At 41.0% G+C, this 13,280-nt stretch overlaps 3 protein-coding genes and 1 long non-coding RNA gene across 4 annotated transcripts in view; all 4 read right to left on the bottom strand.

The window, feature by feature from the left end:
- Positions 1–1,253: 1,253 nt before the first annotated feature.
- Positions 1,254–3,588, bottom strand: LOC123975800 (tubulin alpha chain-like). The gene is made up of 4 exons (XM_046057557.1): positions 3,440–3,588; positions 2,619–2,841; positions 2,396–2,544; positions 1,254–2,282 (listed from the first exon to the last, which is right to left on the bottom strand). The coding sequence occupies exons 1-4, from the start codon at positions 3,440–3,442 to the stop codon at positions 1,308–1,310; spliced, it is 1,350 nt and encodes a 449-aa protein (XP_045913513.1). The 5' UTR covers positions 3,443–3,588; the 3' UTR covers positions 1,254–1,307.
- A 1,928-nt stretch (positions 3,589–5,516) lies between these two features.
- LOC123975801 (tubulin alpha-1C chain) lies at positions 5,517–8,113 on the bottom strand. Its single transcript, XM_046057558.1, has 4 exons — positions 7,964–8,113; positions 6,911–7,133; positions 6,681–6,829; positions 5,517–6,582 (listed from the first exon to the last, which is right to left on the bottom strand). The coding sequence occupies exons 1-4, from the start codon at positions 7,964–7,966 to the stop codon at positions 5,608–5,610; spliced, it is 1,350 nt and encodes a 449-aa protein (XP_045913514.1). The 5' UTR covers positions 7,967–8,113; the 3' UTR covers positions 5,517–5,607.
- Positions 8,114–8,367: 254 nt separating this feature from the next.
- LOC123975802 lies at positions 8,368–10,689 on the bottom strand. The gene is made up of 4 exons (XR_006826162.1): positions 10,574–10,689; positions 9,950–10,224; positions 9,373–9,448; positions 8,368–9,075 (listed from the first exon to the last, which is right to left on the bottom strand). It is a non-coding gene; the product is annotated as an uncharacterized LOC123975802 (long non-coding RNA).
- Positions 10,690–12,456: 1,767 nt separating this feature from the next.
- Positions 12,457–13,280, bottom strand: part of LOC123974644 (tubulin alpha chain-like) — a 2,991-nt gene continuing 2,167 nt past the window's right edge. Inside the window, exon 7 of the mRNA XM_046055471.1 lies at positions 12,457–13,277. Within this exon, the coding sequence (XP_045911427.1) occupies positions 12,706–13,277 (572 nt within the window). The 3' untranslated portion in view covers positions 12,457–12,705. The remainder of the gene's footprint in view (positions 13,278–13,280) is intronic.

The following is a 13,280-nucleotide window of genomic DNA, read 5'->3' as shown; positions in this document are numbered from 1 at the left end:
TGTCTTATGAGAAAGGCGCTCTGCACGTGTGCTATTTAATATTTCTCAATTGTTCTTTTACCCAGTAATACATGGGTTTTAAAAAAGGACAGAGGGTTTGAGCTGAAATTCTTTTGCCTTTGACTTTGGAAATGAACGCAGACCGCCTGAAAAAGGAAAACCTACAAAAATTGACAGTTTTAATCAATCTGCCATGATCATATTTAAAATACATTTTGCTAGTAATTTTTCCTTAATCTAATAATGCATTAATGAATAACACAAGATAATACTCTAAGTGCAGTACAGAGGTTTTCATACAAGTCAGTGTAATGTAGCCATTTTGTTTTGTCTGTTTTGGTGCATTTAATAAAATCAAATAACATTGAATTTGAAGATGCATTTGTGTAGCCAAACCTGGTCAAAATTACAAAGCCAAAATTAAATAAAAACTTTTACAACACTTGTGAATGTGTTGTTTGTAAAGCCAGTCTATAACAAATGTACTGGATGCATCTTTCCCTCTTTTCCCACATTTTCAAATAGTATTATCCAGAAGAAATCCAGTCTAATAAGAGCAGAAGTAAATACTGCCTGTCTGCCAGTATGAGACACCTCCCTATCCCTCCCATGGGCCACAGAGAATACCACACCCTATTTTAAACCAGACTGGTTAGGCCTCAGTTTGTCTCAGGCAGTTCTCACATGAAGCATAAATCACACTAAAGTATTAAATGTGAGATCTGCAAAATGTTACACTGAACACCTCACGCTGTAGACCCACAAACATGAAATTTAGTCCGTTTCCCCATTTTGGAGTGGTGTGAGGTTCAAACATCTGTTGAACACCACTGCCACCAAGTGGAGGAGCAAGGTCTCTGCACTTTCGATAGGCAGGTACGATATGTTAGTACAACAGGTTATAGAGTGAAATTTAGTTTGTAACTCCCTTCTACCATGTAGCAGACAATATAAATTGAGAAATCTATTAAGATGGCAAACCAAAAAAGGCTATATTCTGAAGCAGTGTTGAGTTTGAGCTTAAAATTTAGAAAAGCAAATTTATAACCACACAGTTGTTAAATTCAACATGAAATCAGTAATGTTCTTCTAGAACTAATTATTTTACTGTACAACTTCAAACCAGTTTGACACAGCCCAAGATAAGAAAATGCTTTTAGCTGTAGTCAAAACTACAGTAATAGAGCAGTCTGCACTGCTCTATTAGAAAGGTTTTAACCATAATGAATGTGTATTCAAGAACAAACAAGAGCTGTCAATGAACAAATTTTATTTTTGACATAACAGATACAGGAACATGTGCCTGTTTAATATTCTTCTCCTTCACCCTCATCTCCCACACTATCAGCTCCAACCTCCTCATAATCCTTCTCCAGGGCTGCCATGTCCTCTCTGGCCTCAGAGAACTCCCCCTCCTCCATACCCTCACCCACATACCAGTGAACAAAGGCACGCTTAGCGTACATCAGATCAAACTTGTGGTCAAGTCGAGCCCAGGCCTCTGCAATAGCAGTGGTGTTGCTCAGCATGCACACAGCCCTCTGGACCTTGGCCAGGTCTCCACCAGGAACTACAGTGGGTGGCTGGTAGTTGATGCCAACCTTGAAACCAGTGGGGCACCAGTCCACAAATTGGATGGAGCGCTTGGTCTTGATTGTGGCAATGGCAGCATTCACATCTTTGGGCACTACATCACCACGATACAAAACGCAGCAAGCCATGTACTTGCCGTGGCGAGGGTCACATTTTACCAACTGATTGGCTGGCTCAAAGCAGGCGTTGGTGATCTCTGACACTGAGAGCTGCTCATGGTAAGCCTTCTCAGCAGAGATAACAGGGGCATAGGTGGCCAGAGGGAAGTGGATACGGGGATATGGCACCAAGTTGGTCTGGAACTCGGTCAGATCAACATTGAGGGCACCATCGAAACGAAGGGAAGCAGTGATGGAGGACACAATCTGACCGATCAACCTGTTAAGGTTGGTGTAGGAAGGACGCTCGATATCGAGGTTCCTACGGCAGATATCGTAGATGGCCTCGTTATCTACCATGAAGGCACAGTCAGAGTGCTCCAGGGTGGTGTGGGTGGTCAGGATGGAGTTGTAGGGCTCCACCACAGCGGTGGACACCTGGGGAGCTGGGTAGACTGAGAACTCCAGCTTGGACTTCTTGCCGTAGTCGACAGACAGACGCTCCATCAGCAGGGAGGTGAAACCAGAGCCGGTGCCACCTCCAAAGCTGTGGAAGACCAGGAAGCCCTGAAGGCCAGTGCACTGGTCAGCCTGGGGACAGAAAAGGAGAGACAGTAATCACATACGAGATGCAGTTATATCGTTTAATTTGGAATTAGGAATAAAATCTAGGAATAGATCCCTCCTGATATCAAGTCACCCACCAGTTTACGGATCCTCTCCAGCACCAGATCAATGATCTCTTTGCCGATGGTGTAGTGTCCACGGGCGTAGTTGTTGGCAGCATCCTCCTTGCCAGTGATCAGCTGCTCGGGGTGGAACAGCTGGCGGTAGGTTCCAGACCGCACCTCGTCTGAGAGGAATTTAGCACAAGTTAGTACTGTAAGCAAACTGATATTTTTCACATCAATTATTTAATGAGTTTACCGATGACAGTGGGCTCCAGGTCTACAAAGACAGCTCTGGGGACGTGCTTTCCTCCTCCAGTCTCACTGAAGAAGGTGTTGAAGGCATCATCTCCTCCTCCAATGGTCTTGTCACTGGGCATCCGTCCGTCCGGCTGGATCCCATGTTCCAGGCAGTAAAGCTCCCAGCAGGCATTGCCCATCTGGACACCAGCCTGACCGACGTGCACTGAGATACACTCACGCTGTTGGAAAACAAAGGCAATTTACTTTTACCAGACATCTGTGTTCATTATTTATAATTAAATGCTTTAGATTAACAACAACAAAGTTAAATCACCCAGTACATGCTGCATTTAGCCTCTTAAAATGTATTTAGACTAACACATAACATGTTATCTATGCAAAACAAATTGTGAGTAAGGCAGAAATATAATCTCATTAAGAATCTCCTTCCAAACTGTATCCGTGGACTCACAATTTTCACAGCTTCTAATACCCATAGGCCCAGTCAACATACTCTGCAATACTTTTATATGTTAAGTGTTTGATTAGTTGATTTCATTAGAAACAGCTGGGGGGGGGGGTTCCATTACAGAGAACACAACATTAACCACAACCACACCTAACTTTGAATAAAATAGCAGTCAAACATGAGGTTACCATAAAACATGAGATTGTTTAACTGCTCTTCACATCCTAAGGAAGGTTAGCTAAAGCTAAAAGGGCAGCAATTAGGTGAGCTAATGCTGATCAATATCTTAAATTGACCATTGATGCTAGTTTTGAGCATATAAGCCTGGTGAAATGAATCAAAAAAAGTCGCCATTATTCAATACTCACCATGTTCCCCGAAGCTGTGTGTAAAGGGACTGAAGTAAGGGTGAAAAGATAAATCTAACTCTCACAACCAGATTTCGAGGAGTCCTGTGTGAGAAGCTATTACTGAATCATGCTACGCAGGGCTTTTTATACCTGCTTTAACTGAGGGGATGAGCGGCTGAGTCCGATTGGTTGAGAGTCACAAGAGCTCCTTTCCTATTGGTTAAACGAAAACACTCACCCAGTCGTCAAATCGGCCTATTTTTTTTTTCACAGCGGACATTTTGACTTGTCATTGAAGCACAGGTGTTACTGATAACATTAATCACTGCTCCCTTCTGTTCAACAGCCTGACAGTTAGAACAACTTAAAACTTCTGTTCCTGTACTTTTTTTTTACACTTTCCTATTAATCATTTTATTTTTAACAGGTTTAATAATTTCACACTTTAGGGATATATTATGCTTATTATTGTTTTCATGTTGTTGCTCTACCTTTGGAAAGCATCCAAAGCATCATGAGTTACATTTCGGCTAAATGCATCCTGCAAAATCTGCATTTCAGACTGTGGTTTACTACACTGTGACATTTTCTATATTCACTTGGGATTTATATGCATTAATTGTCATTCTGCTGCTTTGGTTTGGGAGCTGATGAACCAAATAGATAAGGAAAATAGGGAGCTTATGAGTGCCACTGCTGTTGTGTATGTACTGTATTTACCTGTGGTATTTATCATACAGTGCTGTTTAGCGCACAGGTGGTTTTCAATGAGAGTTGCGTATGTTTTGCAATAGAACGAGTAAGTAGAAAATAAAGGCTGGGGTTTATCTTATTAAAAACAATCACTGTATGTTGATCTAAGGTTGCTCAATCTACAGATTTATATTAATGCAATAGCAGCAACAGGAGGTGGGCTGGGATGTGAGCTGTTGTAGCATTTACTGGTTTCATATATGTTTCAGTGTAGAAAACTGTCCCCACTGTTCCACCGCATTATATTCAAGGCCTGTTGTGCTTTAGAGCCAAATATGAGTTCAACTTTTGTACGCATGAGGGCACTTTGTGTGTGTCTGTATTTTTGTACCATTGTGAAGTGTGCGTCTCAGCATTCAGAAATATTCTCTCATAGGATTTTTGTTATAAAAAAACATGCAACCCTACATTTACTTCCCAAAGGATCCACCTGCCTCATGATTGTGAGTACACTGAGAAAAGCACTCTGCAGGGGTGCTTCAATATTTCTCCATTGTTCTTTTACCCAGTAATATGAGTTTTAAAAACCGAGAGAGGCTATTAGCTGAAATTCTTTTGCCTTTAACTTTGCAAATGAACTCTTAGACCATCAAAGAAAGGAAAACATACAAAAATCGACAGTTTTAATCAATCTGCCATGATCTCATATTTAAATACATTTTTGTCCGGTAGTTTATCCTTAATCTAACAATGTATTAATAACACAAGTGCAGTACAAAGGTATTCATACAAGTCAGTGTAATGTAGACACCATTTTGTTTTGTCTGTTTTAGTGCATTTAATCAAATTCAAATAACATTGTCTGAATTTGAAGAAATGCATTTGTGTAGCCAAACCTGGTCAAAATAACGAAGCTGAAATTAAAACCATTTACAACAATTGTTAATGTGTTGTGTTTTGGTCGGTAAATAAATCTACTGTATGCATCTTCACGTCATTTCCCATATTATGTTGTCTACATTGTCTTTACAAATTTCTAAACATATTCTATGCTTTCATTCAGGATCTGAAATTTAGTTTTCCTTTTCTGCATGGTGTGAGGTTCAAACATCTGTTGAAGACCAAGTGGAGGAGCAAGCTCTCTATATAGTTCAAGCATTTGAGCCGTATGTATTGTACAACCTATCTTAGGGACATGGGTCATGTTAAATTGAATAGTGAATTAAAGGTATGGTACGAGTAGAGTAACTGTTCCAGAACAACGGATTAGTAATTGTACTGGTCAAGATAACAGAACGCTTTTAGCAGTAGTCAAACTCAAGAGGAGCAATCTGCACTGCTCTATTAAAAGGTTACTAACAATAATGAATGTGTGCATGTTTATTAAAGAGCACAAACAGAACAGTTTTCAATGGACAAACTTTATTTTTGACATTAATACAGATCAGAGATCATAGAAGTGAAGGTTTCCTTCATCCTCATCTCCCACATTATTAATACTCCTCTCCCTCATCCTCATCTCCCATGCTATCAGCTCCAACCTCCTCATAATCCTTCTCCAGAGCTGCCATGTCCTCTCTGGCCTCAGAGAACTCTCCCTCCTCCATACCCTCACCCACATACCAGTGAACAAAGGCACGCTTAGCGTACATCAGATCAAACTTGTGGTCAAGTCGAGCCCAGGCCTCTGCAATAGCAGTGGTGTTGCTCAGCATGCACACAGCCCTCTGGACCTTGGCCAGGTCTCCACCAGGAACTACAGTGGGTGGCTGGTAGTTGATGCCCACCTTGAAACCAGTGGGGCACCAGTCCACAAATTGGATGGAGCGCTTGGTCTTGATGGCAGCAATGGCAGCATTCACATCTTTGGGCACCACGTCACCACGGAACAAAAGGCAGCAAGCCATGTACTTGCCGTGGCGAGGATCACATTTTACCAACTGATTGGCTGGCTCAAAGCAGGAGTTGGTGATTTCTGACACCGTTAACTGCTCATGGTAAGCCTTCTCAGCAGAGATAACAGGGGCATAGGTGGCCAGAGGGAAGTGGATACGGGGATATGGCACCAAGTTGGTCTGGAACTCGGTCAGATCAACATTGAGGGCACCATCGAAACGAAGGGAAGCAGTGATGGAGGACACAATCTGACTGATCAACCTGTTCAGGTTGGTGTAGGAAGGACGCTCGATATCGAGGTTCCTACGGCAGATATCGTAGATGGCCTCGTTATCTACCATGAAGGCACAGTCAGAGTGCTCCAGGGTGGTGTGGGTGGTCAGGATGGAGTTGTAGGGCTCCACCACAGCGGTGGACACCTGGGGAGCTGGGTAGATGGAGAACTCCAGCTTGGACTTTTTGCCGTAGTCGACAGACAGACGCTCCATCAGCAGGGAGGTGAAACCAGAGCCGGTGCCACCTCCAAAGCTGTGGAAGACCAGGAAGCCCTGAAGGCCAGTGCACTGGTCAGCCTGGGGACAGAAAAGGAGAGTGTGATCACATATGAGAAGGAGTTATGTCATTTAATTTGAAAATAGGAATGGATCCCTCCTGATATCAAGTCACCCACCAGTTTACGGATCCTGTCCAGCACCAGGTCAATGATCTCTTTGCCGATGGTGTAGTGTCCACGGGCGTAGTTGTTGGCAGCATCCTCCTTGCCAGTGATCAGCTGCTCAGGGTGAAACAGCTGGCGATAAGTCCCAGTGCGCACCTCGTCTGAGGGGAATTAGCATAAATTATGAGTGTTTGACCAACAGGAGTGGGCTACAATATTGAATTAATATTTAATGAGTTTACCGATGACAGTGGGCTCCAGGTCCACAAAGACAGCTCTGGGGACGTGCTTTCCAGCTCCAGTCTCACTGAAGAAGGTGTTGAAGGAATCATCTCCTCCTCCAATGGTCTTGTCACTGGGCATCTGTCCGTCCGGCTGGATCCCATGTTCCAGGCAGTAAAGCTCCCAGCAGGCATTGCCAATCTGGACACCAGCCTGACCGACGTGCACCGAGATACACTCACGCTGTGGAGGGAGGGACGAGAGGAGATTTATATTATTAAAAATAAATAAGCAGCTTGGTTGGCTGTTAGATTTAGATGCTTGTGGCTATTCATCACATGATGACCGCTCTTGAGCCAATTCAAGATGGTTCTTTTATAAAACAGTCATGACTAAAGTCACATGTTGCAGTCATTTATCCCATGAAAGGAAATCCCTTCAGCAACAGAGCATCACAAAGAGGCTTATTATTCATACATAATGTGCTTAAGGAAGAAAAATATATATCCTGTGTTGAGAACATTTTCCCATCAAAGATCTGTGGTGGAACAAACCCAGACACAGAGGTCTTTAAATAAATATTCATACAATGAAAGTAGCAGGCTACACGACGTGCACCATTAAAGACTAAATATAAAAGCCCTATAAAAGGCTTTTAGTGAAAAGGTTTTGTTCGAAAAGCCTGTGGTTGCAGTTTCATAAAAAGGTCAGGCCTCTTCAAACAGGCGGTAAAACAGAGGAATGTTTCAGGCTGAAAGCACATCAACCGTCGCCAACTGGGTCAACGAGCAGACAGAAAACCGGAAACTGGCACCCCCGACTGAGATGAATATGGGCTGTGCCCTGTCGAGTTACACTTCATTTACCGAAATTACAGTTAAAACGACCCACTGAAAATAACGTTTGATAAATAATCCTACATCCTCTGACTTAATTTAAAATTAAAACTATAATGTAGACATCCAATGCTGCTTCTTCAAACTAGGCCGCCACGTGATGACGCACTTTTGAAGTTTGATTTTGGTTAAATCAACCCACGATAAGTGGAGAAAAATATATACTTTCATACTCACCATGTTTCCTTAAGATGTGGAGCCCGTAGGAGTTCTGATTAAGAGGAGAAAGAGACTACGTTAGCTCTCACAGCTAGGCCTTTATGAGTCCTGTGTAAGAAGTAACTAGTGATGTCCGCAAGGCGGGGCATTTTATACTCTCCCACCCGGCGGAAAAGAGCTGCTGAATCCGATTGGTTAGCGGGGTCACATGGGGGCATTTCTATTGGTTTAAACGAAACAGTCAAATTCAGCCACGCAGGAAAGTAACTGACCGTGGCTGCGGACCGGAAGTTAAATTTTTTAAACGGATTATTCTTTTGTTTAATATCGCTTTTACACAGCAGTATCGAGTAAATATAGCTTTTTCAGATTCGCTGTGTTTTATGTTAAAGAGCAGCCAGATTTTTTTTTATTTTTTTTTATTAACAGTTGTAAAAATCTACCAGTACATTATTGTAAGAGGTTATTTACATTTAATACCGATTCATACGATCGAGATTGAGGAAGTCTAGTCCAGGTGCTTCCAACCTCAAGGTCACAAAATAAATCTTAAAGTCATGTGATTAAATGTTTTTTTTTTTTGAAGTATAGAGAGACAATTGTCTGCTCTTATTTTATCCCCCCCGTAAAACCTTGTAATGATATTTATTTTAAATAGCAGGGAAAAAAAATAAATTCCTTTGTGGAACCCAATCTTAATGTTCCGTTACATTTGACATCCAAGAAATTTCCATCACAACCTGTTCCTGGTGCAGGAACCATTGTGCTCTGATTATTCCTTTGTTTCACTTCCACCCTCTACCACCACCACCACCAGAGGTCTCTGTGTACTGAGAAATCTTTACTTTTTTTTTTAGAAATCATTGAAAAATATTTATATTTCCCATCCAATATTAGTTGTTTAACACCAGAGCTAAAACAGGAGTTTAAGGATTTGTTTTAAGTGGGAATTCCTCTCATACATCCGTTTTGGAGGGGGGTTGTTATCAGACCAGCTCTGTGGTTGGGCTGGAACTGGACAGGGAGTGGCAGACAAGAGGATGATGGAGAAGCACAAAGTCATCCTGGCTAACCCTCTCCAGAACGAGCTGTGGCAGATGGGCAGCTCATTCAGCCACCCATCATCCGACCTAAGTAGACAATAGAGCACTTCCGGCACTCAGTTGCGCCATTACCATCAGAGTTATGGCAGCAGTGGAAACCAGACAATGATCTCAGACCACACCCAGTTTCCAATGTCTGGTCTCCCTCTTCATTGTCTCCCTATTGGACATTTTGCTATACAGCCAGATATAATTTTATATATCATTACTATACAATTTAATTTGATTATAGTCTCATCTCATACTGTTTCATATACCAGTTTATTTCAAAATTGATTCTATTTTAATACAAACTTAACAGTCATTACTTTATCATGCACTTACCTCATCTTTATTGCATTTGTAGTTTCTATTTTATATTTATCCTTTATACCTCCCCTCTTTATCCATCTTTGTGTTGCTGCAAAAACAGAATAAAGGCTTATCTTAATATTAACTCTTTCCAACCAGACTGGGGTTAGGTCTTTGTCGTCCTCAGGCAGTTTCACTTAAAGCACCACACCTTGAGTTACTAAAAGGTGAGCTCTTATACAAAAAACAAAAACACCTGATGTACAAATAAATTTGGCTATTAACTACAGGTTACCTGCAACAATTTGAAATCTGAGTAGATGATCTCTATAATCAAAGCATTTTAGATCTCCCAAGTAAGGCAGATTGGCTTCAATGTTTTGGTAGCTTAGCACATAGTGAGCAGAGTAACTGTTCCTCTAACACAAATATTACTAAACACAGCAGTATGGAGAAACTGAACAATCTGCACTGTTCTATAAAATGCAGTTATTACAAACATTAATACATGGCAGTGTATTAAAGAGTGCAAACAGGGCAGTCAATGAACAACTTTATTTTTCCACATTCATCCAGCACAAACCCGAGATCAATAGAAGGGAAGGCATACCTGTTTAATACTCCTCTCCTTCATCCCCATCTTCCACATTATCAGCTCCAACCTCCTCATAATCCTTCTCCAGGGCTGCCATGTCTACAGTGGGCGGCTGGTAGTTGATGCCAACCTTGAAACCAATGGGGCACCAGTCCACAAACTGGATGGTGCGCTTGGTCTTGATGGTGGCAATGGCAGCATTCACATCTTTGGGCACCACATTATACAAAAGGCAGCAAGCCATGTATTTGCCATAGCGAAGGTCACACTGTCAAAAGCAGCTTCTGAAACTCATAGGTCAAGGCAACATATTCTGTGATCTTTTCATAAAGTGTTTATTCATTGATTTCATTAGAAACATATAGTGGAGGGGTTCCATTACAAAGACCACCACTAACCTCAACTAGGCTACATTTAACTTTAAAAAATAAGGGGTCCATTGTAAGGTTATAATAACACATGAAATTGGTTAACTGCTCTTCACATTCAGAGGAACATTAGCTAAAGCTAGAAGGGCAGCAATTAAACTAGATAATGTTGATCAATACATCTTAGCTTAAACTGATAAATGATGTGGGTTGTGAGCGTAGATAAACCTGGTTAAATAAAAGAGAAAAGTCCCCATTATTCCACACTCACCATGTGCCCTGAAGCTGTGTCAAACGATGTTGAAATAAGGATGAAAAGACAAATTTAACTCTCACAACTTAATTTCAAGGAGTCCTGTGTAAGAAGCAATTACTGAGGCTCGCACGGAGGCACCTTTTATACCTGCTTTAAGTGAGGGGAAGGGCGGCTGAATCCGATTGGTTGAGAGTCACAGAAGCTCCTTTCCTATTGGTTAAACGAAAACAGTCTTTCCTCAAATAGGCCTTTTTCACAGCGGACATTTTGACTTGTCATTAGAGCACAGGTGTTACTGATAACATTAATCACTGCTCCCTTCTGATCAAGTGTCCCAGTCAGGCATATGACTGGTGAGAAGCATAACATAAGTTATATCTAAATACCCAATAAAAATCGTGAAAGTCTTTCCAAAATGTGCTACAAATTCCACATTATGTTTTATAAAACCAAAATAATTTACATTCCAAACTGAAACGTTTATGTAGGAATTCATTGCAGGGGTAGGCCTATATCTCATTCAGAAATTTTAAATGTAGCTTAAAATGAGTGAGGTAAAGAGCCTTTCACAAGAATAATTACAGGAGTAGATGTCTTTAAAACAGAGGTGAATGAGGTGAGCAGTTTAAATCATATTTCTTAATAAAATTGTCATATTCTAAAAAGAACCAGCATCATCCATCAATTACAAATTATACCAGATGCCATTTTGTTTCCCCTTATCGTAGTACAAAGGTTTACCATTTTAAGCATATGCCTGTTGCTCCAAATAGAAATTATGTTACTGATTAAATAAGCCTCTGATATTAAAGTACTCGATGAAAAGACTGTCTGACTGGTGACTTTGATAATTAGAAATAAAAACTTTATAAGAAACTCAATGTCTCTTGGCATCTCAAAATGTCTTCTGAGAAAAATGCCTTTTTGCCGTGACAACCGCTGCCTGACATATGAAGCCAGTTGTGGTTTCAGCACTTCTTTTTGGCCTGATTTTGAAGCATTTTTTTCACCCAACGCTACCACCAGATGTCACCATGATTTTAAATAGTAGTATTTCAATTGTATTTCAATCACTTGACTGCAACACAAACTGTTTGCAGACCATTAAATAACCCTGAAATACTTCATAGAAAAACAAACATCACCATTATGTTTCTTACTCAGTAACACTAAACAGGATCCCTGCTAGCCCAGATGTCTAGGGAAACATTGGCATAAACATATTAGTGAGTCTCTTTGTTGGTATATTTTCCACAGTCCCTCCATATTCAGTGACTGAATTTCCTTAGTAAATCTTATTCATTCAGTCATTGTCTTGCCTCTTTATCCTGTTTCACAGAATATGCTTCCATAAGAAATAACAAGTCAAAATAGTTTCATTTCTATTACTTGTTATTTGTCCAGCCATGGTGTATATAACATTTTGTATGTAACCTTTGCTTTTGTGAGTAGCATTAGGGGGAACTACATACTACTACTACAAATTAAAAAAAAAAATCTATCTTGTACGTTTCAATCAAATTTAAATATTATTACAATTAAGTCTGTTCAACAATTCACAAGTAAAGCTCAAGTGAATTACAATTCTTAGGCTGGATTGTCACACAGTCATTAAAATATGTTGTTTTAACATTATTATGTGTATTTTGCAGTTATTTGGACTAATCAGAATGTAATAATGAATCTAATGTCAGAAAAAATATTTGTTATTTAATTTTGTGAATCACAGAGGATTTGCCTGAGACAACAGATGGAAAGGGAGGAAAAAGCAAAGAAGGATATAATGGAGTTAAAAAAAACAAGAACTGCAAAGTGAAAAGGGGAGCTCCAACAGGTGTGTCAAATGACAAATCCTCAGAGATGTTAGTGCAGTATGAAAAACAATACAAGAAGGCCTGTACTTTTTCCCAGATTTATTTACAGTCCATTCCAATAACTTTTTACAACTACAGATTTAAGCAATACATTTAGAATACAAACACAAAGTTACACATCTAAATACAAATGCAAGTTATTGTGCTCATGTCTATTGTTACGGAATGAGACTTTCAAGTCAAATTTACTTACTGGGTCTACTCCTCTCCCTCCTCCTTTCCCTCACATTGCAAGCAATTGTTTCCTATTCAACTTGTGCCTTTATGTCCTTTTTAATACTCCTCTCCCTCCTCCTCTCCCTCACCCTCAATGGAGTCGACTCCAACCTCCTCATAATCCTTCTCCAGAGCTGCCATATCCTCTCTGGCCTCAGAGAACTCCCCCTCCTCCATACCCTCACCCACATACCAGTGAACAAAGGCACGCTTAGCGTACATCAGATCAAACTTGTGGTCAAGTCGAGCCCAGGCCTCTGCAATAGCAGTGGTGTTGCTCAGCATGCACACAGCCCTCTGGACCTTGGCCAGGTCTCCACCAGGAACTACAGTGGGTGGCTGGTAGTTGATGCCCACCTTGAAACCAGTGGGGCACCAGTCCACAAACTGAATGGAGCGCTTGGTCTTGATGGTGGCAATGGCAGCATTCACATCTTTGGGCACTACATCACCACGATACAAAAGGCAGCAAGCCATGTACTTGCCGTGGCGAGGGTCACATTTTACCAACTGATTGGCTGGCTCAAAGCAGGAGTTGGTGATCTCTGACACTGAGAGCTGCTCATGGTAAGCCTTCTCAGCAGAGATAACAGGGGCATAGGTGGCCAGAGGGAAGTGGATACGGGGATATG

Source organism: Micropterus dolomieu, linkage group LG08, assembly GCF_021292245.1.
Source record: "Micropterus dolomieu isolate WLL.071019.BEF.003 ecotype Adirondacks linkage group LG08, ASM2129224v1, whole genome shotgun sequence".
Classification (NCBI taxonomy): Eukaryota; Metazoa; Chordata; class Actinopteri; order Centrarchiformes; family Centrarchidae; genus Micropterus; species Micropterus dolomieu.
This window is presented reverse-complemented; position numbering and strand designations above follow the sequence as displayed.

Excerpts from the sequence above, each read along its gene's own strand:
- LOC123975800 (XM_046057557.1), bottom strand. Across the intron at positions 2,545-2,618 it reads CCTGGAGCCCACTGTCATCG|ACGAGGTGCGGTCTGGAACC; the intron begins GTAAACTCATTA and ends AATTCCTCTCAG. Across the intron at positions 2,283-2,395 it reads TGGAGAGGATCCGTAAACTG|GCTGACCAGTGCACTGGCCT; the intron begins GTGGGTGACTTG and ends TTCTGTCCCCAG.
- LOC123975801 (XM_046057558.1), bottom strand. Across the intron at positions 6,830-6,910 it reads CCTGGAGCCCACTGTCATCG|ACGAGGTGCGCACTGGGACT; the intron begins GTAAACTCATTA and ends AATTCCCCTCAG. Across the intron at positions 6,583-6,680 it reads TGGACAGGATCCGTAAACTG|GCTGACCAGTGCACTGGCCT; the intron begins GTGGGTGACTTG and ends TTCTGTCCCCAG.